Below are 25,724 nucleotides of genomic sequence, written 5' to 3' on the forward strand. Positions count from 1 at the left end.
TGAACAAAAGGCACCTGCCAACAGCCCAAGGCAGAAGCCACTGTGCTCCTTTATGCACATCCAAGGCATAGGCTGAAGGAGGAGCTGGCAAGGGCAGTGGTGAGTTTTTGCCCCTCCTCTCCCAGTGCTCCCTCCATTGCTCACTCATCCCCAATAGTAAGGACTCACTGTGGGTATCTGGCTCCAGCTCCTGCTTGCCACCAGAAGCAACACCCTGCTCCTTGCCAACTCAGCCTGGCTCTGGGGTGGCAGCAGGAGCACTTGTCCACGAGAGGGAAGCAGAGCCCAGAAGAAACTCACCTCCCACTTCAGCAAAGGCAGGGGGACACCTTCCTCTGTGCAGAAGCAAGAAAACCGACCAGGGAGCTCAGCACTAATGCCAGGGCAGGAACAGCCACGCCTGGGGCTTTTCCTCTCTTGGGCAGTCTGCCCTGACCAAGCCCTCCTGCAGCAGCCTTCCACCCTTGGCCACCAGCTCCTGTCCTTCAGGGCGGTTCAGCAGGACCGACCCTGTGGCCAAAGCCACAGCATGGCCTCATGCAACACAGTGCCATGGGTGTCATCCAGGAGCGGCAAAAAAACTAAGCTTCAAGCATGGCAGCTGCACAACCCTCCTACAACAAAACCCAACAGGGCAGATTAAATAAAGCAGTTTTCTAGGCTGCAACATTTTAAGAGCTTGACTCTACATTCACTTTCTGGGTAATTCAACAGCCTCATTTATTGCATCTCCAGACAGAACACAGGCATTGCCCTTCCCCAGGCTCATGTATAAAGTCAAGGTGGCCCCTCTGTATCCTAAATCAGGACTGAGGGCAGCACATCTTAATCAGAACTTTCAATTTATTTGTGCAAGAGCAGTGAGACTCTTTGCCTTTCCTTCACAGCACAGGGAAGAGATTTTTTTCCTCCTAACCTTCTACCTCCACCAGAGACAGAGGAAAGCTGAATCCATGCACCAGTTTGTTCATAGCTGCCAGGAAGCCATAGGAACCAGTACTAGGAACTGCTCTCCCTTTTGTCTTTATGCCAGCTGTGAGTGCAATAATTTTCTGTTAAAAGGGGTTGAGCTGGGAAGGGCAAACCATTCTCTGAAGTTGATGTCAGAGCTGGAAAAACCCTGCCCTGATCCAGGAATTATTTCATATTGTTCCAACAGGGACAGGTCCTTGGGGAAACACTCAGCACCACAAAGAGCTTTTGCTTTAGTTCTTTATCTCAACTCCTTTCTCCCTCTGCAACCCTGAACAGCCTTTTCCCCCCCACCTTTTGTCACATACAAGTCTCTCCTGCTGTAGCAGGAAAAAAAAAACAACCCAGCTCCACACCTGTAGTTTAAGAGCCAGGTCTCCCTCTTGGCCATCATGCCATTTAGCAAACCCCAGGCTTTCCTTGCCATCTGTAAGAGTTCTGTTCCTAAACCAAGAAAAGGACGATTTCCAGTCCTGAAAACCTCATATTCGCTGGGAAGAGCCAGTTCTGTGCCAAAGAGAGTGTGAGGACACTACAGTTCACAACCAGAGAAGCTGCAGTTGCACCAGTGGTAGACCCAGCTCCCATTTCCTCTTTTCTCTCCCCACCAGATAACAGGCTTCTTGCACTACACTAGGGATGCTACTGCTGCCCAAGTCCTCGCCCAGGAGCTGCTGCTCCCCCCCTCAAACACACCCCACCTCGCAGTCATTGCCCAGTTTTATTTCATTTAAAATCCGCTGTGTTAAATATTTTAGTTACAAGTTCTGTGTAGAGGGTAAGAGTAATAGACTCTGCAGGCACTAGCAACCCCCTCACTCCCCAATACATGTGTGCGCTATCAGATTAAGGACTGCCCCCCTCCCCCCAAAACCAGCAGCCTTGGGCTGGGATATACATGACACTTGAAGACCAGGCCCTCCCCAGCTGTCTGCTGGGGACAGGCCAAGCCCTCGCACGCAGGAAGCCAGCAGTCGGATCCACCGTCAGTGAACTGTGATTCCAGGAGAGCTGCTGGGGGTTGGTTCTTACCCCCGTGTTGCGCATGTGATGGTGAAAGGGTTGTCCCCCCAGGAACAGTGCTACCTCCACATGGTCACGGGCTCTGCCCACCTGGACATCAATTCACACCACAGTGACCAGGCTGGCGAGAGAGAAACAGTCTCCAAGGGAAAGCAGGGGAGCTGCCACCGCTGCTTTCCTGTCTGTAGAGGGAGTGTAACTAGGGCGCTGCCAGAGGCACAACACCTACCTCAAGCCCTGCTCTGATCTAAACCTCTGCTGCAAGTGGCCTGGGGTTCCTCAGGCTGCCCTTGCAAGGCAGATGAGTGTGAAATAACTTCAGGCAAAACAGGGACAGAACAGTAGCCTTTCCTCTCCTCTCCTCTCCCTCCCAGGAACCTCAGTGCTAGGAAATAAAGCTGAACCCGCCTCAGAGCGGCAGGGAAGGATACCCTAGCACAGCAGCAGCAAGCAGTTTCCAGTGGTATAGGACAAGCTAGAGGTGAGAGTTTGGTGCTGTGAGGGAGAGGATGCCATACAGACGGCTCTGGAAAGGCAGTGCCATTCAGCAATTGGCCCACTGCATAGCAATTCCCCATGAGAAACTGAACATTCATTAAACAGAACGGGAAAGGAGGTAGGAGCTATCCCCACAATTCCCTCTGGGACAGCTCTGATCACCGCGGAGGGAGGGAGACTGGAATGACCCCTGCCAGTTCCTGAATGCCCTGCATTGCCCCTGCTGGTACTGCAGCCCTGCCTGGGGTGGGTTGTGTGGGGGTGCAGCTGCTCTACAGGTCGAGCAGCAACACGCGGGGATCCTCCACCGCTGCCTTGATCTTGCGCAGGAAAGTCACTGCCTCTCTGCCGTCAATCAGCCGGTGATCATACGTCAGCGCCACATACATCATGGGCCGCACCTCGACCTGAAAGGGAGGAATAAGACAGGCATCCGTAAGCTCAGCCTTACTGCCTGTGTGATGCTCTCCTGGGAACTCGGGGCAGACATGGATTTTTCCTATCCTGAATCCAGGGCTCATTCCCTCCTGGATGTGTCCTGCCTGGCAGGATTACCTACCCACTCACTCCCCCAGGCACTGATCACCACCCAGGCTGGATCCGTACCACAGAAGACTAGGCCCCTTTTCAGAGCTGTTCTCCATCACAAAGGCTAAAGCCTCCTCCTCCTCCCCATACCGAAGTAGATTATCCAGTCCTCCCCCTCACAGATATGACAAGGCCCCCTGCACACCTTAGGCAAGTACCAGTGACAGCAAAGCTGCCCTACACCCATTAGTTTCTGCTCCTCCTTCCCACTAGAGCCTTTTAGAAGTTGCCACCAACCCTCTAGAAAAAGCATATGGGCTACGGTCCTCATCCCACTGAGCCCTCCTCTCTGCTCACTGAAACCTCCTGTGCAGCTCCACCTACCTTGCCTCCCACAGCCACAGGCCTGTCCACAATGGCATGCATGCCTAAGATGGCAGACTGGGGTGGGTTAATGATAGGTGTCCCAAAGAGTGACCCAAAAACTCCTCCGTTGCTGATTGTGAAAGTGCCGCCATCCATGTCTTCAATGGCCAGTTCATTTTTCCGTGCCTGCAAGAAAAAGCAAGGTCTTAGAAAGCCACAAAGACACAGAAAGCAGAGGACAAGGTTTTGGATGTTCATCCTTTCTGAGAACAAATACTGATGACAAGACCTTCACTTACTGATCTGTTCAGCTGAAAACTAGTATGAATTACTTGAAAATGCATCCTGTCTTTAGATCTGAACATTTACTGGCTTTGGGGAAGAATTCTCTTGCCTTCGCTTCCAACTCAGGCTTTTGCAGGAGACAGACACAGGGACTTCTGTCCCTGGGCAGTTCAGTCTTGGTCTCTAAAGACCAAGATGAAGACACACTGTATCACTAATGCATAGTTTGCAGTCTTCTGGAAGGGCAAAAAGTAGATAGGCCTATCCTGTAAGGCATGGGCACAGCTATAGCTGTAACTGGATCGTTCCCCACAGCACAACTCAGTGAGTTAGAGGTCAGAAATGACAACAGAGAGGGACTGATTCAATTCATGCCTACTCAGCACCCTCAATTTTTCCCATTCCTCCCAACCCTTTTCAGAAAAACCTCCAACTTTCCTTACCTTCTCCCCCAGCTCGTAGATAGCACGCTCTATGTCAGCAAAGTTCATGTTTTCTACATTCCTAACGACTGGGACCACAAGACCCTAGGGAGAAGCAAAGAGCACGATCAGCAAGTTCAGCACAGCCACACACAGATAACAGTTATCGGGCAGGAGCCTGGCCTCAGCCCAGCAGAGTTTCTGCTGCCTCCTCAGCCCACAGCAGGTGGTTGGCAGAGCTGCCTCATGCCCTGGCAGCCAGCCGGGAAACCTGGCACAACACACACCAAAGGCCACGTCGTAAATGAGATCTTCTCTGCCTTTGTAAACCCATCTTGTAAAATCAACCAAGCTCCAGCTCCACATCCATAAAAGCAGGTAAGGCACTGGGCAGAGTTCAGCTGCCTCCTCTTTCTGGGTGAGCAGGGTCCCTTTGTGCTGGACCTCCCCAGACTTTGGGAGCAGTGACAGAACTGCAGTCCTGGTCAAACCTCTGCCTCACAACAGAACCAACTAATTCAACATCTGAATCTCTACCCCATACTCTCCCTGGACAGGAATACCTCTTTGAAGCAGCAATGTGATTCACAGAAATGGTGGCACAGCACAGCAGGGCTAGCCGAAGGACAGGACATGCAAAGCTTTTACTCTCCATGACATATCCTCGCGGGTCCATGAAAAAAAGGGTTTATTTAACTTGGCCCTACTCATCAATCACTCCTAGTACAGTGGCAGACTATTCTTGGTCCTCTGTCTTCTCCTAAAACCCAACTCAGCAGTCCACAGTATATCAGACATCTCATTCAGAAGCCCAGTCTCATCAGAAAGTTTCTGCTGCAGAGGAGCTCGATGCTGAATCTGCTCAGAGTATATGATCATCCCAGACCTGAGGCTGCACAAACCATGGCCAAAGCATCCCAAGTACCTACCCGGGGAGTTGCCACAGCGACACTGATGTCCACATAGTCCCTGTACACAATCTCTTTGGTCGTGTCATCAATCACTAGGAGAAAAAAGCTGTGTTACACATGCAGTACCCAAGATCAAGAGTACAACAGGCCAGAAGTAGCCACAAAATCATAACAACTTGCTCATCTCTAGCTTAAATGTAACTCCAGAGAAGAATAAACCCTCACTGCACTTGCGGGAGAAGCATCAGGATAGACAGAAAGGAAACACAGTCCAGATGGCTGGTCCCCCTCAGACATCCTCTTGGTTATCCTCCTCTTCTGAATTTGAGCAAGCAACTCTGACACCCCCCAGGAATGGCATCGCACCTACAGCAGCCACCTCTACACCAACCAGCAGCTCTTTCCTCTGCACGCTTTGTACACATAGCCCCAGCACTGCTCCTGGCAACCCCTTCCTAACAGAGCCCCTCTTGGCAAGCTGTCCTCTGCCTACATCAGTGGCATGAGCAAAATCAGCTGCAGCACGTAGGACGGTCCTGCTTGCCCTAGCTATTAGCCCTGCCATGGACTTGGCCACCTGCTTTCCCCTCACTCTGCTTTCCATCACATTTGCTGATGAGATGTGGAACTCGCCAGCAAGGGTCACCACTCACCTGCATTCACAACAGGCTGGTCCTGCAGAGCAAAGGCTGCAGCTTTCACAAAAGCTGACATGAAACCGAGCTTCAGGTTGTGCTTTTTCAGGAAGGGATCCTTGTGTACGGCTCTCATCTCCCGGATGTTGCTGTAAAACACATGGCAATACTGGTCAGCATGGAGCCTGAGAAAACACTGTTCCCTCACTCTATAACAGATTTCAGTGCCAGCCCCAAGGACCACAAACCTGCATCACCAACTGGCAAAGCCCCAGTCAGATGAAAAAATCCTTCAGATGTCCAGGTGAAATGGACTGAGTGTGGCTCTAAGGACACTGCCTAAGGATCCAACAGGAACTGGTCCTGGACCACAAATTCAACAGGACAGGGTTAATATGCTTGGCCCACACTGCCAAGCAGAAAAGCAAGACAGGACACAGCGTATTTCCTGCTTGGGCCTGATGTTGACACTGATTCTCTGGAGACACCAGTGCTGATACCAGCGCAGCACGGCAGAGAGCAACTCCAGGGTGGCTGGGCTGGCCCTGGAAGGGTGAAAAAACAGGAAATGCCAAGAGCAGAAAATATGCATGTGGTGATCAAGGGAAGCAAAAGACTTCAACCACTGTGCAAGTCCAGTGCCAGCCAGCATAATGATGCTCCCGTATCCAACCCTTTGGCTTTGGGAGTTGAGCAAGTATGAAAGACATCTTCCCAGGCAAACCCTCAACCAGACTAATCATGTTTCCTCACTGCTTCTATTTTTCAGAACTGAGGCCATTTACAAAAAGTCAGCCAAGCTGTGGCTACAAGATCTGCCTATTCCAGGCTAATACCAGATGCTGTGGAATTGCACAGTCCATCCCTTCCTCCTCCAGAGACCTTGAGTCTTTGAGGAGACAGTTTCAGCAAGGGGCAGGGGTCTCCACAGTTTAGAGTGTTTGTTTTCCTGCACCTAACCTTGTTTAGGGCTAGGATTACTGCCCAAAGACATTAGTGCCTCCCAAGACACAAGGACTGCAGCAATGAGTTCAAGGTTTGCTATGAAACTGGCTCATTATGGTTTCCTCCTTTCAGACACTGACCCCCACGGGAAGCAGGAGGCCCCAGCGCAGGCCCTCACCAGTCAACCTCACAGCAATCAATCCAAACCAGATTACCAGATGCAATGAGAGCCCGAGGCCAGCGTAAAGCGACACCTCGATGAACCTCTGAGAGGAGATAAAGCTGCAGCACTTCCCCTCCAATCAAGACTATTTTGCCAACCTTATTGTTCTGAGACCCAAATATTTACATGTTTTGTCTTAAGGAGCAGAATAGGATTTCACAAGGCAATTTGATTTGGGCACAATTTCCCCTTAATGCACTGTAACATAAGCTGCCCACCCTCCAAAGCCATTAGTGCGCTCGGTCCATGCAAGCACTTGAGTCAGGAGACCCTCACATGCCCGAAGGGGATGGGGAAGGATGCTAGTCCGTCTCTGGAAAGCTGCACCATCTGAGAGAAAGGGCCTCAGATATATTTACTGCTCACCTGAAAGGCTGATAAGCCCTGGAGAACCACCCATGGGAAGCTAAATATGCCAACCCCCAACAGTAGTAACCTGGTGGGGTGGCAGAAAGCAGATGCTCCATCTTGGTGTCTCCTGACAGCCCCTATACAAGTGACACTAGTCACTCCTGCTCTTCTGCTCAAAATCTACCAGTCTTCAACCAAGAAGCACACAGACGAGGAACCAGGTTCCCCCTCCTACAAGCAGCAGATGACTCCCAAGGAACGACAGGCCATTAGGAAGCTACATACCCCTCACACCACAACACCAACATGGTCTTGATGAGGCTGTGCAGATGGCGGTACACAGCTAAGAAAGAGGCCCCAAAAGACATGCTGCCAATCTCTCCAAAGAGAATCAGCAAGGTCTTGGCTGGTATTTAAAAAAAGTCTGCCTGCATCTGTTTCTACTTGTAAAGGGAAAAAGAGGTCAGCTCCTCACCTCATATCGATCTCATTGAAAGTGGTCAGCATGGCACAGGTATTCTGAGCCTCTTTCAGCCGCTGAGCAATACGTTGACGCATCCTATTCATTTTCACCTGAAAATTTAAAAGATAAAAGCAGAAGCTGCCTCAAGTTCACCCAAGGGGCAAAATGCAGAAGAAACTCAGAAGACCCTTTTTCTTGCCATCTGGTTGACTAGCAAGGGATGCCTATGGCCAAGGTTTTTGCTCCGGGTCTCCCTGAGGAGCATGACAGGCTGTGGAGTTGATTTCACTATGGAGCTGCCCAGCTCAACACAGTTTTCAGCACAAGACAAACGTGAGAAGAGCAAGACTGCTAAGCAGGCAGACTGCTCAACCAGGTTATCTTAAGGATGCACAAGGCAGGTGCGGCAGACTCAGCACTTTGCTGAGGGCTTGTGGATGGACCAAGCTAATCAGACTGAGCCTTCTGTGCTCAGTCAGGAGAGCTCAAACAAGACTTCTACCTAGAAAAGACCTGAGTCATATCTGCCCTGGGTCTTCCTCCATCCCACCCCTAAGTGATGCCCCCATGTAGAGCATCTCTTTGTCACCACCCCACCGAGCTGGGTGTGAACAGACAGATATGGACACATCCAAAAAGCTCCAGGCTTATGCCAGAACAAGCTGTCACTCAGCAACCAAAGTGCTGGCAAGGATCCTATTCCCGCAGCTTACCCTATGCTCTGATCTGGCACCTTTGCTGGGCACTGCCTCCCCAGGAGGAGCTGCCGCTGGGGCTGCAGCCGGCTTCACTGCAGACACTGAGGGTAGAGAACACATCAGTCAAAAAGGGGAGCCAAGGCTTGATCGCAACGCTCTGAGGTAGAAAGCCCATTTGAATTCCTTGCTCAAGCAACACAGACCAGAAGTAGCCTTGAACTGGGCTGTGCAGATACCAGGCAGAGCTGAGCTCTCCAGCCTAGAGCATGCAGTGTCATAATGCGGGGAGGTCTTCACCATAAATGCCACTCTGTTTGTTGTCTTTAACCTTACACACTCTCCCCAAGGAAAAGAGGCTTGAAAATAGGAGAAAACAGATGCTGCCTCACCTGGTTTGCTGTCAATGGGTTGAGTTGACACAGGTGGCACTGGTGGCATTGTAGTGGGAATTGGTGCTGCAGCAGGTGGAGGAGCAGCCGCAGCTACAGGTTCAGGGGTTGCAGGAGGAGGAGGGGCTGCTGCTGGTTTGGCCTTGGCAGGAGCAGCTGAAAGACAAGGAAGAACCATGGTAAGGGCAAAGAAAGCTTCCACTGTCAGGGATCCCTGAGTCTGACCAACCTGATAAAAGCTGACCCTCTGGGAGAGCGCCTTTATGTTCTCAGCACTACTGAACTGATCAGAACCACAAGAGGATCCCATGGTGAAAGTGCTGTACTCATTGACACCCTAGATCTCCTCACTGTGCTGGAGACTGGATGCTAAAGAGGGTGGAGAAGGGAGTCGTATCTGAGGAATTCTCAACTGATTTCAGCTTAGAGATGCAGTCTCCTCCAGAAGGAGCAAAAGAAGAGTTCCCCGCTCAGAAGGACGAAAATTATGCTTTGTTAACGGACAAAAGGAGTATTTTCTTCCAGCTACAGAGGCATATGGATGAAACACTTAACCTCTCTCATGATCCCCCTAAATGCTTTGCTTCCACTTTCAGAAAAAGATTGATGGAAACAGGAAGGCCTGTGCAAGTTACACATGCCTGACTTACCTCCAGTTTTCCTGAGTTTGAACAGAGGTGTCCCCCCTTCCACTTTGCCACCATCAGGTACCAAAAGGGCTTCAATCACACCAGCTGCTGGGGCTGGAACTTGCACTGATGTCTGCAAAAAGGAAAATCAATTAAATTCCTTCAAACACTGGATGGAGAACAAGTGCCCAAGATTCCAATATGCACAGATACACGTAATTTGGCAGAGACAGCAGCTCTGTTTTGCACCATTTGCAGCAGTTTTCACACTCTCCACTGGGATTTTGTGCCAATACTTAGAAATTTTAGGAGATGCTGGCAGTGTAACATATAGCTTGATCTTCCTGCTCCAGGGTACAATCAAGAATTGACCCGCTGCGAGCATCTTCCTGACAGTAATACCCGAAGCACAACTTGGCAGGGAGCTTTAGCAAGAACTTCAAAGCTTAAGAGTCCTTTAAGGAGTGAGTAATTTTAAAGGCAAAATTTAAAACAATCTGAAGACATCCTATGGCTCTGCAGATTTCTCCTCTGTTTAAACACAAATAGGTTTCAAAGCTTAGAGAACTGAATTAGAAGAAGGAGTGGAACAGCAGCTCCAACAAACATCAGCACCACTGGTGCTTACTCAAGCATGTAAGGAAGAATTATCAAAGAATTCTCACTTAAGGCACAGCCAGCTTTCATACTAGATGAGAAAATATTTTCTCTGTGAAGACAGTGGGAGACACAGGCAGGGCCTGCAGGCTCCAAGAGCGCTTAGCAGGAAAGGAGCCGTACAGGGTACCCGCTACAGAACTAGAAAAAGTTTTGGTCCAGAAAACTCCTACCTTGTCTGTTTCAATCTCACACACCACTTCATCTTCCGCCACTGTGTCTCCAACAGCTGAGTGACAGATATGAAGACCACTGTGAGGAGGGAGGTGTGCTCTGGCCTCCCCTCTTAACCCACAGCAGTCTCCCCCACTAGCCCAGAATTTTATCATCCCAGTTCTCCACAAATTCTAAAGAAAAGCCTAGCTCAAACAATCAATCTACTAAACAGTCAGAGTCTGATTCCAGTTTAGACATCACCCTTCACCCAACATTGCCCATGACAAAGAGGTATCGAGGCAGTAACTGCTATCCTTACTCCTTAAGAGAACTGCAATTAACTGCCTCATTTGTCACAGAAGGCAAGACAGTGAACAGGCTGGGAGCCTGTGAACTACGATCCATCCCTAAACTGTCCAGTGCAGCAGCAACAGTGCTGAGAGTTTCAGGGACGAGGCAACTGCTTACCTTTCTCCCACCTGACATCTCCTTCTGTGACTGACTCTGCAAAGGCTGGTGTGTTCACTGTAATCACGTCATCCCCTGTGAGAGAGACAGACTTGAATGCATTCAGAGCATTGCTTCATTCTTGCCATCAGGTCTCTGGTACAGAAGGTAGGTCAACATAGACCAAATGTTGGCCTTCTTGCTTCAACACTGATCGACATTTAACCACAAGAGAAATTCCCACTTGACTGAAAGTCACATTGTGACAGGAATGCCAGACAAAATCTTTAGGGCCCCAGGACATAAACCCTCAGCCACCCATCGAGGTGGGACAGCCTAAACCAAAGACGGAAGAGGTGGCTTCAGCTGGTGTCAGGACAGCAACAGGCAGCACAAGAGCCATCCAACTGACTCCTGACTTTTTACTTACTACGTACTGCAGTGGTTCTGAAGTAACGGACAGTGAAGACACTGGAGCTATTTACTCTGCAGAAAGAGAGAAAGGTATGAACACAGAAGTACGCTCCCCTGCAGGCTGCTGGCACCAAGCTCAAGTACAGAACTTACATATGCTTAACTGATCTGAAAGGCTGCTCAGCTGTTCTGATGCATTTGTTCCAAGGGGCTCCTACTTACTGTTCATGCTGCAACAACCCCACTAAGGAAGGAAATATTACAGCTTACTATCACTAGTGCCCTCAGAAATTCAACGAGAACTGACATTTATGGAATTTTAATTTAGGAAGATAACCCAACAGAACCCCTGTGGTTTGAATATTGATAAAAGGGTGACCTAGCCATCCCACCCTATGCCCAAGACTAGTGCAGTAACCAATTTTAAATCCAGATCAGGACTGTCATCTCTACAGAAGTTGCTAGACTGTGCCAGAAAAAGAGAAAGCACCTTAAATTGCCTATGTCAACACAACCATGAGACAGCTATTTTTCTCCACCATGTCCCTTCACAAGGAGCTAGCAATCCCAAGTGTTCCAAAGGATGTTTTTTACACCTACTGACACTACATCTGGAAACCTGAAGCAAAAGCGCTTTAGCATTTCTTCTAATGCAGGCTACTTGGTGCAAAGAGATCAGCATTTAAGGCTTTTATGGATACACTCATTAAGTTACTTCCCTAAACACATTTTTACAAGACCAGTTCTGCAATGCAAATCTTGCTGTATGAACAACATCTCCCTGAACCACCCCACTTCTGACAGTAGTCCTTCCAGGAGGCCACCATAGAGCAAACAAGACTCTAGTCAGTTAATCAAATGGCAGAGATCCATTTATCACCAGTCTCCTCATTCCTGTCCCTTCCCTGCCTCGGTATCTGGTTTCAAACAAAGCTTATTTTCTTTAAGCATGTCACAGTTCCTGACCCACAAAACCTAGATTTTGTTAGGGCTTGCTCCACGCTCCTACTATGTGCACAGGGATTTTATGACAGCCAACCATATTCTGTCTCCCAGCCCCCAAATTTTATCAGGGCTGGAGCAGCCCCAGCCTCTCCACACTGCAGCTGTCCTGTGGATACTTACACAAGCTTCCTGCTGTTGGTGTAAGCCAGTCCCTGGCTCCCAGCCACACCTGTGAATGAGAATGGTGTTACCCCACAGGAACGTTACCCAGCCTTCCAGCCCTCAGGTGTCCCTGTCAGGTAAAAGAGTGCAGAGGACACCACTGTCCACCTGAAAAAAAGCTTGGGACTAAGCGGGGAATATAACCGTACAGAGGTACCTCAGTGCTATCAAACCTGCCCAGAGCATGCCAAGAACAGTGGTCTTGCCTTCATCTAGATTTACAGAGATGGGAAAAACAGTTACATCTTGACCTCAAGGCTAATAAGAATAACTTCGAAAAGGGCAAACAAAGCAGCAGCTGCCCCAGTCAGAACAGCTAGGAGCTAGGAAACAGCTACGAGGGACATCTCCAGGACTGCTAAAACCTCGGTTGCTGCTGAGTTATTCTCACCAATACAAAGAAGCTTGTAACAGAATCAAGGCAATCAGTTGCCTAATAGGCAGGAAGCCTCCCAGTTGCCTCCCAGGAAGCCTCCCAGTTGCATGGACAGGTAAGGGGGAAAAAAAAGAATGAAAACAAGATGTAGGGCAAAGTAGCAAACCACCATCATCCCTCTTCTCTGTCCGCCCCCTATCCCAGGAACACTTCTCTTCCAAAACTCACAGCAGGGAGGTACTTGCAGAGATTCTCAGTTTCACATGCCCCCTGTCCCCTCCCAACACTGCTCACATGCCCTGACACTGCAGTTTTTATTATGAACTGAACCCCTGTCCTTTGTTTCTTTCAGGGCACTGGGCAGTTTTCCAGACCAATCTTAAAGAGAGTCAGCATAGCAATAGGAAAACATAATTATCTCAATTACACAACACCAGAAGGAAGAACCATGTCCATACTTTTTTTTTTTTTTTTAAGCAAAACAACATTTACACCATCCCCAACTAAAGAGCTGACACTGGAACTCTAGAAAGCAGAAAAGGTAAGCAGATTTAACTGGTTTCTCAAAGCGGAACCAGAAGTGAATGATGTAATGCTATATAAACACAGTACAGCTAGAAAAAACAGAGCTCTCAGAAAATCTGGTTTAAGCACTGAAGAGGAGTTCATAGGCATACTAGATTTGACATGCCACTTAACATTCACCCATCATTTTCAAAGGATTTTATTAGAGAGCTAGGCTCTGCAACAGCATGTGTTTCAAGTGCTGCAATGCTTGAAATATACTGTGCTGCTGCTGTGAAATCCTCACCAGAGGTGAATGGATGGGGCAGCATGTACATTAGGCAAGGGAGGCACTCACACAGAAACACAGCTCATTTCACCAACTGTTTCTTCATTACATCATTGAAAGAAATAAACCACAAGCAAACTTATTACCAATTTCCATCATCAGATCTGTTCTGTCTAGGTAGTTGGAAATGAAATAAAAGTGTAAGACTCACCAGACAGAGAGCATCTTGCCAGAGTACAGTTCCCCTGTCAGAGAGAAGAGGAGCTATCAGTACTACAAAAAGACAGACCCACCCTAGAAGGACTAATGTTTTCCCACAAGACCTGGATCAGAGATGAGACCCACCCTTCCCACACTCCAGACGCACTATGACTCCATATGTGCAAAAGAAGATGGTGAGAGCATCTACACCCTTCTCTTTGCTTTGGCTGCTTCCAGAATGCTTTCCCATGGAGTGACGTTGAACCTGACGTTCTTTGTTTTCAGTTGCGGCTCCAGCTGTTTTGACCTTCTCATGCACACTTTCCTCTTTAAGAAGGAACAGATTTCTAAAGGCACATTCACTAAAATTTGCTATGAATGAGAAGGTCAAAGGTAGCTACTGGATATCATGAAAAAACATCCCACAATGTTTACTCCTACAGTCATGAATACAGTATCTGGGAATTTTTTTTTTCATTTATTTTAAGGTTATGACACCTTTGACCCCAGAAGGCCAGAATTTCCCTCAATGACAAAATTTATACTGCCTTCAATGAGTCAGAAATTCCACCTTTTGGTGATGTTTCACTTCATACCCATGTAATCATTGACTGCACTGCTAGCTCAGCATAACATTCCTCAAAACTAAAAGACACATTCCAGTCACTTTCCCTATTGTTATTATACGTTTCTTTAGCATTGAACCTGCAGATCTGGAGAACCTAAGAACTCTTTAAAAGCTACAGAAAAATATCACAGAAACCATGACTAAAATGCAGTTAACTGTTTTGGAGGAGCTGCTACTCAACAGCTCAAAGCACCCTTATCCAGGTGCTAAGCTAAGAGGTAAAAAAATAGATTTCATTCACATCTTCAGTGTTTGAAGTGAAGTTTGTGTATAAGCCCTGATTTCAGCTTCACCAGAGCAAGCAGGATGGGATAAAACTGATCTTAAACATCAAAATAATTCGTGGAGTTGTGTGTGATAAGACAACACAGATATCAAGGACCAAAGAGACACTTAAGTTTGTCACATCATCTACAGAACTAAGCACTGTAGCATACAAAAATACATTCACTGAACAGTTCATACCATCAGAGCTACTAACAGGCCTGGAATCAATCCCCTGGCAGTTTAATTATCCAAACTTACTGATAGATTTGGCTTCTCAGATATTAATGCAGAGTCAACTCACTGATCGATGGGCAGCTCAACAGGGCTATGATTAGCTGTGCCGAGGATGCAGGCAGCCAGGGTGACTCGCTGCTAAGCCAGCCTGGGTCTGGCAGAGCTCAGGAGCTCCAGCACAGCCCCACACAGCCACCCTTGCCTGCTGGCCCACCACAAGGACCAGCCAGCCTGGACCCACAGTCCTGCAAAACCAGCTTTCCAGCAAGGCCAGCTGGAGCCCCTGCCCCAGGCCTGACCAGCAAAGGGAGAGCAGGGAGCACTGTTCAGACTTTGCAGAGTCATTGTGAACACTACAAGGCCTAATCTTGGTGCAGCACTGGTCCCCTGCAAACTCACATCTGGTTTGTGTAAAGCTAGTCCTAGGCTGGGATCAGTAAGGCGAACTTCAACTTAAGCACCACAATCCTCAGCACGTATGTTAGTTCCTGTATTTATCAAATTCTTCCCACTTCCCATAGTGTCACAGATAATACGAAGTCAATCACAAATAAAATATCAAGTGACCTGAGCTCCCCTCTGACCATCAATGTTTTCCTGGGTGCTTTATAAAAAAAGTGGTTAAAGGTATTCCTTAATCCCAGACAACAACTTGTTAAGAAAGAGTAACAGCCTCAGACTGAAGCAGAAACAGCAAATTTTATTTGCTCAGGAGCAGTTTACTGTAAGGTTAAAAAAAAAAAAAGTTTAGAAGGCTTGTCCTAAAATAAATCAATGTGACAAAACACATCTGCAGCTCTCTTCCATGAGAGGTACCAAGTCTGTGTGACACAACTGCTGCAAAATTAAGGAAAAAAAATGGTATCTCTCTACCCTTCTGTCTTTTAGGTTAAGAAATGAAGGAGAGAGCTCTAATGTGAGTTTGGAAGCCACTAATAAAAGATACTGAGATTCCTCTGTATTGTGTTCTGCAGAACTCCTGTGCATCCACCTCTTAACTACAGTACCCCGGAGATACACGTGCAGCTCCAGGAGATGCCTGACAGGGCTGATTCCTGTTCCATCTTTCCCTGAAGGAATCACTGTGATCGTACCTGCTCCTGGTATCACCTTGCTAAATCTGCCCTCTGCCTGATCTTAGAGCTTCTTCAGTTAAAATTGAAACATTTAGGTATGGCTAACTAGCATTAGCACTTCTGGTCACTTTAAAAAGAGCCCTCACTTGGAGAAATAAGTCTTGGTCTAATTAGTCAGTGACTCACGTACCAAATGATTAATTTTTTCCCCACGTTTCACATGACTTCTCAGAATTGTTTTTACAACTCTTACTATGCCAAAGCAACCCTGGAACACGGTGTCCCAGGCCACACCTTTTGAAGAGCAGTCACCTTCCAGTAGGTCATTACACACTATGGAATAAATCAGCTAAAGCAACAACCCACAGATTTCCTTTCCAACAGCGGGAGCGGGGACCAGTTCAGGTGAGGACAGGAACTGAACAGGCAGGTACAGTTAATTTTAACAGAGGCAAAACAGAAGCCAGGTGCCGGGTGGCTCTGATGACAGGCAAAGCCATTTGGTTCTCCAGCCCTGGCTTCTTCAAAGCGAAGAAGCTGCTGCTTTAACAACAAGGATGAACACAAACCACTGCTACACACAAAAAACCAACTGCACATCTTTCGGGGACTTTAACACAATTATATAGAGCACGGCAGGGCAGATGCTAAGATGGGATGGAGATAACAATGCTGAGCAGCAGAGGATACTGTTACTGAGAGAACAGGCTGAAAACTCCTCCAGCATGTGGGGAGGATCAAACAGGGAAGAAAAAGTTCTTTACAAAGACTTCCCCAGATAAATAAAAGGACTTGATTCTCAGAGCTCCTGATCAAACTATCATTTTTCAGACTAGCTCTTCCGTGGTCTGTTTCAGGTCATCCCTCAACAGCTGCCTCCCCTCTACCACGCCAAGTCTTACATGCTTGGATGCAGGATATCGATGTGCATTCATGATTTCTACTTGGTATATGAATCCAGGACCACCTTCTCTTTTACAAGATCATAAAATTCCAGACAACACTTCCCCACCCTTGTTGTTTTTTGCTGACTCCACTATTCTCCCATTTAACCCTACACTTCTGAATTTTGTACATGTCAATTGTTCTCACTTCTCTCATCAGAGGTTTGACACGTTCTGGTGTTTCTTTCTGTCTCTCCAAAAAGCCTGTATCATTCTCTTCATCAAAACTTACTTCCCATATCCGTACTCAAATGGAAACCAAATTACTACCACTATCTTGATTTCTCAACTTTTCGAGTACATCTAACAGGTTAACTAAAGTTATCTCCCCTTCCTAGTACTCAGCTATAACATTCTGATTTGCAGACTAATTTGTAAAAGGTTTGAATACTCCATCTGGCTTTCCCCCTGTTCTGTATAATTACACAGCACCACTAAGAGCTGACAAAGTTTAAATATGGTTGAACTGCCACTTAAATAAGCTTATTTTAAACTGCACTATAAGCAATTTGTATCTACATATGTATAGCAAAAGAAAACTATGTAGTTAATTATAAATTGTTTATAATGCAGTTTTATATATATACAAACATATTTATAAACACAAACCTGTTTGTAGCACCCAGAGAGGAGCATTTAACATACAACAGCCCTATGGGGAAGCATGACATAGTTAATGTCCAGCATTACAACTGGCTGTCAACACTTGCTCGCCTACATTCACACAATGGCTAAAATCAAATTCCATGCTCTAAGGCTTCAGCTGGTCATGTGGAAGAGATCTTTCTCCTCCTGTAGGTAAGCACATATGTGTAGGCACTTGCATGCACACATACCCGTGTGCGTACACCAAGCTAAGCAGTGTGCTGTTAAACGGACGATGTGCCGGCAGCGGCAGCCGCCAGCGGCCCGGCGCAGCCCCGGTGCTGGTTCCAGGGGCCCTGGCTGTCACACTCCGGACGCCCAAGCCGCCGCCAGAACCGCTCGCTGCCGCCTGCAGCGGCTCGACGGCTGCTCTGAGAACCGAGCAGAGGAATTAAATATGCAAACAGACAGCGGTTTATTCACCGTTCCGGCACCGGGGAGGGTTTCTGCCGGTGAGGCGGGGGCTGCCAAGCGGGTGGCGGCTGCGGCAGAGGCCCTCAAAATCTGCAGCCCATCGACAGGCGCGGACGGCGAAGCCCGAGAGCGGCGGTTTCCAGCGGGTTTTCCCCGCTGAGATCCGCCGCTCTCCCCGGCGGGGCGGCGGGCCCGGCCCGGGGCAGCGGCACACGCTCCGGTGGCGCCAGGCTCGGGCAGGCGCACCGCTGCGCTCACCCCGGACCCCGGGGGGGCACCCGCCGCCCCTCCCCGCCCTCAGCCCGCTGCCCGCGGCGGCCGTGCCTCGCGGGGGGGTTGGGAGGGGACGCGTCCCGGTGTCCTTGGCGGCATCGTCCCCGCCCGCCCGCCCAGCCGCCGCCCTCCCTCCTCCCTTCCCGCGGCTGGTGCCCGCAGCGGGCAGTACCTGCCGGAGGGCGCGCAGCGAGCGGCCCAGCGCCCGGCCCAGGCAGCGGGACCGCCACAGCAGCAGCATCGCGGCGGCGGCGGCGGCGGGAGGAGCCGGAGGGCGGACACCGGAAGCAGGCCCGGCGCGAGCCGGAAGCGCGTAGGACCGGACGAACCTCTCCGGAAAGGGGGGGAGCAGGGCCGCAGGGGAGGCACCATGGCGGGAGGGGGGGCTGGGACAGGAACAGGCCGTTACGGGTCCCGTTACCTATGAGTTATGCTACCTACGATTCGTGGTACAAAACAGACTTGTGTGTTACCACAGGGTGCTGTTTTGTGACGCTCCTGGCTGAACCAGCCCTGGATGGCTGCAGGACATCTGCCCTTCCTGCTCACCTTGATGGTGGTTTGGGCTGGTGTGGGATGATGCGGCCACAAGCGCGAAGCCGGTGGGGTGTTGCAGGGTTAGAAATGGGCAAGGAGGTCATCTCACCGTGGCAAACAGGCGGACGAGTCCACACGTAAGCCCCGCTCCTCAGATGTGGTCCGTATGTTGAAAACGTTTGAGAATCCCCCAGCTAGGGTGTGTTTTTTTGCCTGCTGCCAGCTGGGGAACCACCGGTGGGAAAAAACTCAAGGAACCCATTTGCAAAATCTGAGAATTAGGCTGGCATAGTCATAAAAGGTTGTCTGGCAGCCAGGCATCTCTCAAGCAGCTAAGTCCAGGTTATGAATGTCTTTAATTTAGCCATTGCTTAAAAATTTATAAATTGTAAACAGCAACCTTCAAAATAGTCTGCTAATATAAATTTACAACCAACATCCTTGGGAGCATTTTTAAATAAAAGAGGTTGAAGAAAAATCAACAGAGGATAGTCTCTGAGGCTTTGAGGCTGTGCTGACTGCTTTAATAAAAGGCAGCTGAGCCAGAGAGGCTCCCTGCCAGGGACTTCTCCACTGTGTCTTTCGAGGGCTGATATCCTTGAACGAGGCCACCTGATGTCAAATGCTTTCAACCACAGCCTCCTGCCTACCAGACGAACACACTGAACACCACCAGGTTCAGTAAGCACATGGAGGCAAAGGAGACCAAGCCCCAGGAGTAGCACACGTGGGCAGGCTTTGTGCACCCACCCCGCAGCTCCAGCACAAAGCGTCTCACAGCCACGCAAGCCCCTGGGGCAGGTGGGTTTGTCCTGGGGCTGAGGTCACGGTGTGCTCAGCTGAGAGCGGTGTGGGCTCTGCTGCCTGCAGTGCTGTCCCTAAAGTGACATGTGTGTACCTAAAGTGCCCTGAGATAAGCAAGTGACTTGGCGTTGCTGCTTTTCCTGTGTTGTTCCATTTCCTGGCTACATCTTACGCTGCAGACCTCCAGGCCAGCTGAAATGCCTCTGTGTCTCTGTTGCACAGGATGCTGGAAATGCCTGGGCGCTTGCCATGGGAGCTGGGCAGCACCTGGAGCTCCCGGCCAGCTCCCTCCTTGCCTGCAGCACTGCTCACCTCTAGCCCAGTGCGTTTGCATCATGTTCACCATCCTGGCTCCTGAATGGGGCTTCCAGGCCAAATTCTAAGAGGGAACTGCTCGTCTGGCCCTCTGCCCCCCTGAGCAGTGGCTCGGCACCAGCCCTTGCCTGCCCGACCCCAGGGGCTGTGGGGCGGGCGGCAGGGAGGGTGGCTGGCCCCCTGGGTGGACCTGACCTCCTGGACGGCCATCTGCATATTCAGGAGTCGTTCCCCGCCGGTTGGCTGCCTCCGGCCTCCCACTCGCTGTTTAAAGGACCTGAGCGCAGCGGGAGGACGCGAGCGCTGGTTCTGTGCTCCCCGTCCCCTGCCCTGGGGTGCGGTCCGGTCCTCCCGGCGCCGCGGGCTGAGCGGCTCGGCCGAGACCGCTTGCTGAAGACAGGGATGCGGCGGCCGGGGGAGGCTCTGGGCGGATCTGCAGTGCTGGAGGGGTGGCAGGCTGCTCCGTGCCAGCTCTCCCACTGAGGAGCACCTGGGGATCCCACGTCGGGTGGCTCCCATTTTGGAGAGGACACACTTGCCTTCTTTTCTGACCACCTGTGTTTCATTCCTCCATCTTTTTCTTCAGGTAAGAGGAGTCTCAGCTGCTTTTAAAGTATTTTGGAAGGTGGCACTGGTGAAGGCTGGTAGTAAGGAACTGGAGCACGATCTGCTAACTCAGCAGGGAAAGGGCTGCATCAGCAGGGGCAGTTTGCTCAGGGCAGGACCTCCTGGTCCTGTGGTGCTGGGGATGCTGCAGGGGGACCCGAGGCCACCCACGACAGGCTTCTGTGGCCTGGGACCACAGGCTCTGCCCCTGCTCTCCAAACCTCTGGCAGAAAGCTGGTGGTGCTGGAAGCTTTAGGCAAGCGGAGGACTTCTTGCCAGCTCCGAGCTGACCTGGGGCTGGGAAGCCTCAGCACTGGGCAATGGGTAAGCTCCCTGACCTTGCTGTTAAAAACACAGAGAAGGTGAGAAATTGTGACCAAGTGCCACATTAAGGTGTTTCTGTAACAAACTGATGTGTCCAAAAGTGAAGCTGCAGGACCAGCTGTGTTGTGCCCATGCCATGTGGAAAGGCTTAATGGCGGATGAAATCTATGACTATGTTCTGTTTGCTGCGTGCCTTTGTTGGCAGCAGCGGGCAGGTGAAGAGGCAGCTGCAGGTGATGTGAAGCTGGTTGTACAAGGGTGGTGGGTGATGCTGAGGGCTGCCGGCATCCTGGCCTTGCGCTGGCTGCGGGTAAAGCAAGCAGGTTGAATGTTCCTCACGACAAAGTGTTAGAAAAATGAAATGCTTGGGAGGGGTGGGGAGACAACACAGGAGAGCAACAAGTGGTATCAGACAGCCCAGAAAATACTTGGTTTTTGTCAGGACTAGAGCTCTGCGAAAAGTAGAGCTCTCCAAGATACCTGCCTGGAATAAAAGGCTGTTTGAAGAAAGGCAACTTGCTAAAAGCAGTGAGTAGAAACCCATTTTCTACACTGCTAATTAGCCTGGGGTCTTGCCATGGGGCAGACAGCCATGGGGACAAGAGACTGATGGTAAGCAAGTATAGTAAAAGAATTTCAGACACTTTAAAGGTGTCTGGAAAAGACACAAACCATCCTACTTCAGGGATGCAAAGCTACTGCTAATTAATATGGGTGAGGGAGAAGCATCCCAGAGGGACGATTACTCTGTAATTGCCCAGGAGATGAGCTTTTTGTGCCTTTTTTTGCAAAGCTGTCCCAGCGAGTGAGCAAGCGGAGAGGGTGGTTCCTGGAGTCAGCACGACAATTTTAAGCTGGGGGCTGCTGGCTCAGTAGTTTTTCTCTTTCCCAGTAATCCCCATCCCCATTCTCACTTCTTTTTTTTTCTGTGTTTTAACAAGCGCTTAGGAGCACCATGCTGCGTTCGCCTGAACATCCCAGTGTGTCCCACTCGCAGCAGATCACATCACACTTTCACCCTCACTGTGCTCCTTCCCATCAGCCTGTTTGTGCCGCCCTGGCTGCCCAGCACTGTTGCCCATCACTGTGCCCTCTGGGCTTTAGTGATGGCAGAATCGGCAGCCATGCCCCGGCCTTGCTGCTATGTGCTGTGGATGCCTTCCGCAGGGATGTTGCTGCCATTCCCGCGCCCTGCTGGTGCTCGGGAGCATCTCAAACTGCCTTTGCCCAGGCGTGCATGGCAGAGGGCTCTGTCTGGTGCTCACCACCCTGGTACCCAAGTCCCTAAGCCCAGAGGGGGGGTTGCCTGAAGGCCTCTGGCCTGGGTGCAGCCAGCGGTGTGGGGAGTCTGCACTGTCAGACCCATTCAGGGCTCAAACTGTGTGAAACAAACTCCGGGCACCATGACTACCTGGCTGGTGGGTGGCAGTTGTGACAGTGTCCAGGGTGTTGCTGCTCTTCTGCAACACCCAACAACCTGCTCATGGGTTTGGCAATGCAAGGAGCAGGGAACGGTCTGGGAACAGGGATGCCCTGGGAGGAAAATCTCTGGCCACATGCATGCAGAGCTGCTGTATGATGTCCTGCCCACTGAGGTTTCTTGCTCTTTTGCCAGTTCCACACCTCTAGCAGGCTGAAACCTTGAATACCTGGGAAGTCCATCACTGAAAATGATCCCAAACCAGCTGCGGGTCAGCTCTCCGGTGTGCAGGCAAGAAGAAGAGACAATGGATGGCAGCACTGCCTCTGAGCGGGATGGAGACTGTCCTACTTCACGTCACAGCCAGGGGCTGAAGATGGAGCCCTGTTTCCAGACTGACTCTCTCCTGCCTTCTCCCAGCACATCCCTGATATCACAGCTCCTCAGCCACCCGATGGTTGGCAGCAGCCTGGATCCTTGCATCCTTCTCCCTTTCTCCCAGGCAGCGGCCCTGCCTCAGGACTACGAGTGTGACGCATCTTCTGGAGAAGGAGCGCGAGCTCTGGCTTTCCCCAGGACCCATGCTCCAGCTTCGGTGACCTGTGCTGGTGACGGGGACCAGCTCTCTGACCAGCGTGTGCAGGACCAGGTCTCCGACCAGCACTTACGAGCCAAGCGGGCCAGGGTGGAGAGCATCATTCAAGGCATGAGCCTCCCACCAACCCCCCCAGCATTTGGTACCAGTCTGGAGGCAGCTTTTGGGCATGAGAGGCAGAGGGGTAGCGAGATGCCCTGGGAGAGCAAGAGAAAGCTGAAGGTGCCCCAGCAGGGCACAGGGGCAGCTGGGCAAGTGGCCCTCGCAGGGGGAAGCCACCATGCTGAGGGCTGCCAGCAGCTGAAGGAGCAGCTCTGCTTTTTAGAGCAGCAGCTGAGGAGGCTTCAGGAGAAGTTCTCCCAGGTCTGTGACCCCAGGAACGCTGCCCAAACCCAGGAAGGTACCGAGAAAGCACATCCATTGCCTGGGAAGCCTGGTGACAGACCACACAAGGACAGTGCCACTGCCACCAGTGACCGATGCAAAGTGCCTCTCTGGAGTAGCACCCCAGGGGTCCACGGGCAGGAGGAGGAGGAGGGCAGAGATGGCACAGGTGGCTTGCCCTCAGCTGCCAGGGTCCTCTCACGGGCACTGAAGCACGAGCTGGCCGGGGTGACGTCCCACGTGGTGGACTCTGTCTTGAAGACTGTGTGGCCAAAGGCAACTGGCCGCCTCCTGCAGCAGTACTGCGGCCACCTGGTGCCGGGGCCAGGTCCCAGGAGAGAGTATTTTGCTGTTGGGAAATGCAGAAAGCCACTTTCTAAGCCATCCCCCGTGAATGGGCTTGGCTCGCTGGGCTCACCCCAGGCCGAGGCCGTGCCAGGAGCTTCAGGGAAAAGCCCAGGCTCTCCTGTTGTCTCCTTCACTTCAAAGGGGGTCAGAAAACCCTGTGAGGTACTCAGCTTGAGTTATCCACTGAGCTCAGCCACCCCTGTCCAGGACAACCAGCTGCTGAGCCAGCTGCTGGGCTGTGGCCAGCAGAGCCCCTGGGGCAGTGGCTCTCGCAGGACCACCTCTGCTCCTGAGAGGGGTCCTCTGGAGCCCCTCGACTTGCACTGGGAAACCATCAAACTGAGGTCATCAGTTCTGAGACAGCAGCAGCAGCACTCCCTGCCCCTGGGCTCTGTTGACGTGGAGAGCCTGGCACTGCTGCCGGCTGGCAGGGATGGCCACAAGGAGCTGCAGACTGTGATGGATGGGGCACCCTTTGCCTCCACCCATATATCCTTTAGGTGCAACTGGAGGGGTCCCTGGGCTTGGATGTGTTCCCTTGTCCTCTGAAGCCACAGCTTGGCACAGCCCTTGCTGGTATCCCCAGGGGCACGGTCCCTGCTGCTTCACAGTGGGCTAAAAAGGGGTGGGCAGGAAAGGGGTCCCAAGCTATGGAGGGCACTGCTGCTCCTCAGAATTGCCCAGATGCTGTAGTGTAGCTGGGGGCAGAAGTAATGAGCTCCCAAGCCTGCTCTTAGGCCATCATGGTTGTCCTATCATCCTACGTCAGGAACAGGTGTCTCATGGATATCCCTGTTCCCACCAGGCTGGGAAGCACTGTGGGGAGCAGCAGCTTACCCAAGGATGCCAAAGGGAAAAGGCCAGTGGCTGCCTGGCCGGAGACAAATCCCCTCCACACTGCTGCCAGGCCACGGGGAGGGGCTGTTGCAGGTGCTAGCCCTGTGTGTGCCGGGGCCAGTGCCCAGGGACGCGCCAAGCTGTTGGAATGCTGCATGCAGGCTTTCCTTGACCCCAAGGCAGATCCAGGAGGCACTGACCCCCGGCCACCTGAAGAAGGCCAAGCTGATGTTTTTCTTCACCCGCTACCCCAGCTCCGCTCTACTGAAAACCTACTTCCTCGATGTGCAGGTAAAATGGCAGTGCTGGCTGCTGGTGCCAGGCATGTCTCCTGTGCAGTGTGACACCCAGCCCGCATCGCTGGGGATTGCAGGGAAGGGGATGCTCTCATGTCCCTCTGAATCACTGGGGACTGCAGGGAAGGGGATGCTGCCGTGTCCCCCTGCCTCACTGGCAGCAGTGGGGGCATGGCACATACTCGGGCATGGGCTGCCCTGAAATGGGTGCTCAGGGCCATGGCAGACCTGGGCTGCCAGGTGTCCGCTCTGTGCAACCAAGACATTGGGATTAAAGCACATCATGAATGTACCTCCCTACTGCCGGGCTTGTGGGATCTGAATCTCAGCAGGGGGAGGTACCTGCACCACCCCGATGTCAGAGTCCTGGCTGGTGCTTTCACACCCTCGGGACACGGCTGTGCTTGGGGGGCCCCGTGGGTCAGGAGGGTCCCAGCTGGCATAACACCCGTCCCCCGGCTCTCCCCCGGCAGTTCAGCCGCTGTGTCACCTCCCAGCTCATCAAGTGGTTCAGCAACTTCCGTGAGTTTTACTACATCCAGGTGGAGAAGTCTGCCCGGCAGGCCCTGCTGGAGGGCGTCGCAGACACCAGTGCCCTGCGGGTCTCCCGGGACTCAGAGCTATTCCGTGCCCTCAACACACACTATAACAAGGGAAATGACTTTGAGGTGAGGAGGGGGATGGGGGGCAGGGGCTGGCTGGGGGGAGGGGGAGCTGGGGACCCGGTGGTGCTGTGGGCTGATGCCCATCTCGCCGCAGGTGCCGGGCCGGTTCCTGGAGGTGGCTAGCCTGACACTACGGGAGTTCTTCAGCGCCATCAGGGCGGGCAAGGACGCTGACCCCTCCTGGAAGAAACCCATTTACAAAATCATTTCCAAACTGGACAGTGACATCCCAGAAGTGTTCAAAGCCACTGGCTGCTCCCAGGAACTTCTCCACAGCTGAGTCTCCACAAAAGCAGCCCCAGGTCCTGTGTGTGGCCACCATGTCCTAAGCACCTCCTAGGCACTCTGTACAGCATCCATTATTCTGACTATTTTCACTCTGTCCTGTACAACAGCTCCTTGGGTGAGGTCTATTTCTTGCCTCAGGCACTGGGATTTTACGCTGTGTGTTTTATTCTCCTGCTCACAGCTGATGGGGTCCTGCCAGAGATCCGGGGAGGGGAGGGATGGAGGTGAAGCCATCTGGTTGGAGCCTGGGAGATTGCTCTGTCCCAGCTCTTCCC

At 51.3% G+C, this 25,724-nt stretch overlaps 2 protein-coding genes across 2 annotated transcripts; one reads left to right on the forward strand and one right to left on the reverse strand.

Annotated features, from left to right (window-relative positions):
• Positions 1-1,674: 1,674 nt before the first annotated feature.
• DLST (dihydrolipoamide S-succinyltransferase) lies at positions 1,675-18,328 on the reverse strand. The gene is made up of 15 exons (XM_082058019.1): positions 18,203-18,328; positions 13,560-13,593; positions 12,138-12,186; positions 11,029-11,084; positions 10,620-10,694; positions 10,169-10,224; positions 9,360-9,471; positions 8,710-8,865; positions 8,336-8,421; positions 7,635-7,732; positions 5,659-5,789; positions 5,024-5,097; positions 4,116-4,199; positions 3,406-3,573; positions 1,675-2,900 (listed from the first exon to the last, which is right to left on the reverse strand). The coding sequence occupies exons 1-15, from the start codon at positions 18,269-18,271 to the stop codon at positions 2,766-2,768; spliced, it is 1,383 nt and encodes a 460-aa protein (XP_081914145.1). The 5' UTR covers positions 18,272-18,328; the 3' UTR covers positions 1,675-2,765.
• A 4,015-nt stretch (positions 18,329-22,343) lies between these two features.
• PROX2 (prospero homeobox 2) lies at positions 22,344-25,441 on the forward strand (the record flags this gene model as incomplete). The annotated part of the gene is made up of 4 exons (XM_082058360.1): positions 22,344-23,852; positions 24,384-24,491; positions 24,970-25,164; positions 25,256-25,441. 4 exons carry the CDS (start codon positions 22,344-22,346, stop codon positions 25,439-25,441), a joined length of 1,998 nt encoding a protein of 665 aa, XP_081914486.1.
• Between the last annotated feature and the right edge of the window lie 283 nt (positions 25,442-25,724).

The sequence above is a fragment of the Streptopelia decaocto genome, assembly GCF_964273445.1.
Source record: "Streptopelia decaocto genome assembly, chromosome: 7".
Taxonomy (NCBI): Eukaryota; Metazoa; Chordata; class Aves; order Columbiformes; family Columbidae; genus Streptopelia; species Streptopelia decaocto.

Coding starts and splice junctions, on each gene's coding strand:
- DLST (XM_082058019.1), bottom strand. CDS start 18,271: ATGCTGCTGCTGTGGCGGTCCCGCTGCCTGGGCCGGGCGCTGGGCCGC. Junction 8,866..9,359: donor CAAACTCAGGAAAACTGGAG/GTAAGTCAGGCA, acceptor CTTGTCTTTCAG/CTGCTCCTGCCAAGGCCAAA. Junction 4,200..5,023: donor TCGCTGTGGCAACTCCCCGG/GTAGGTACTTGG, acceptor GCTTCTCCCTAG/GGTCTTGTGGTCCCAGTCGT.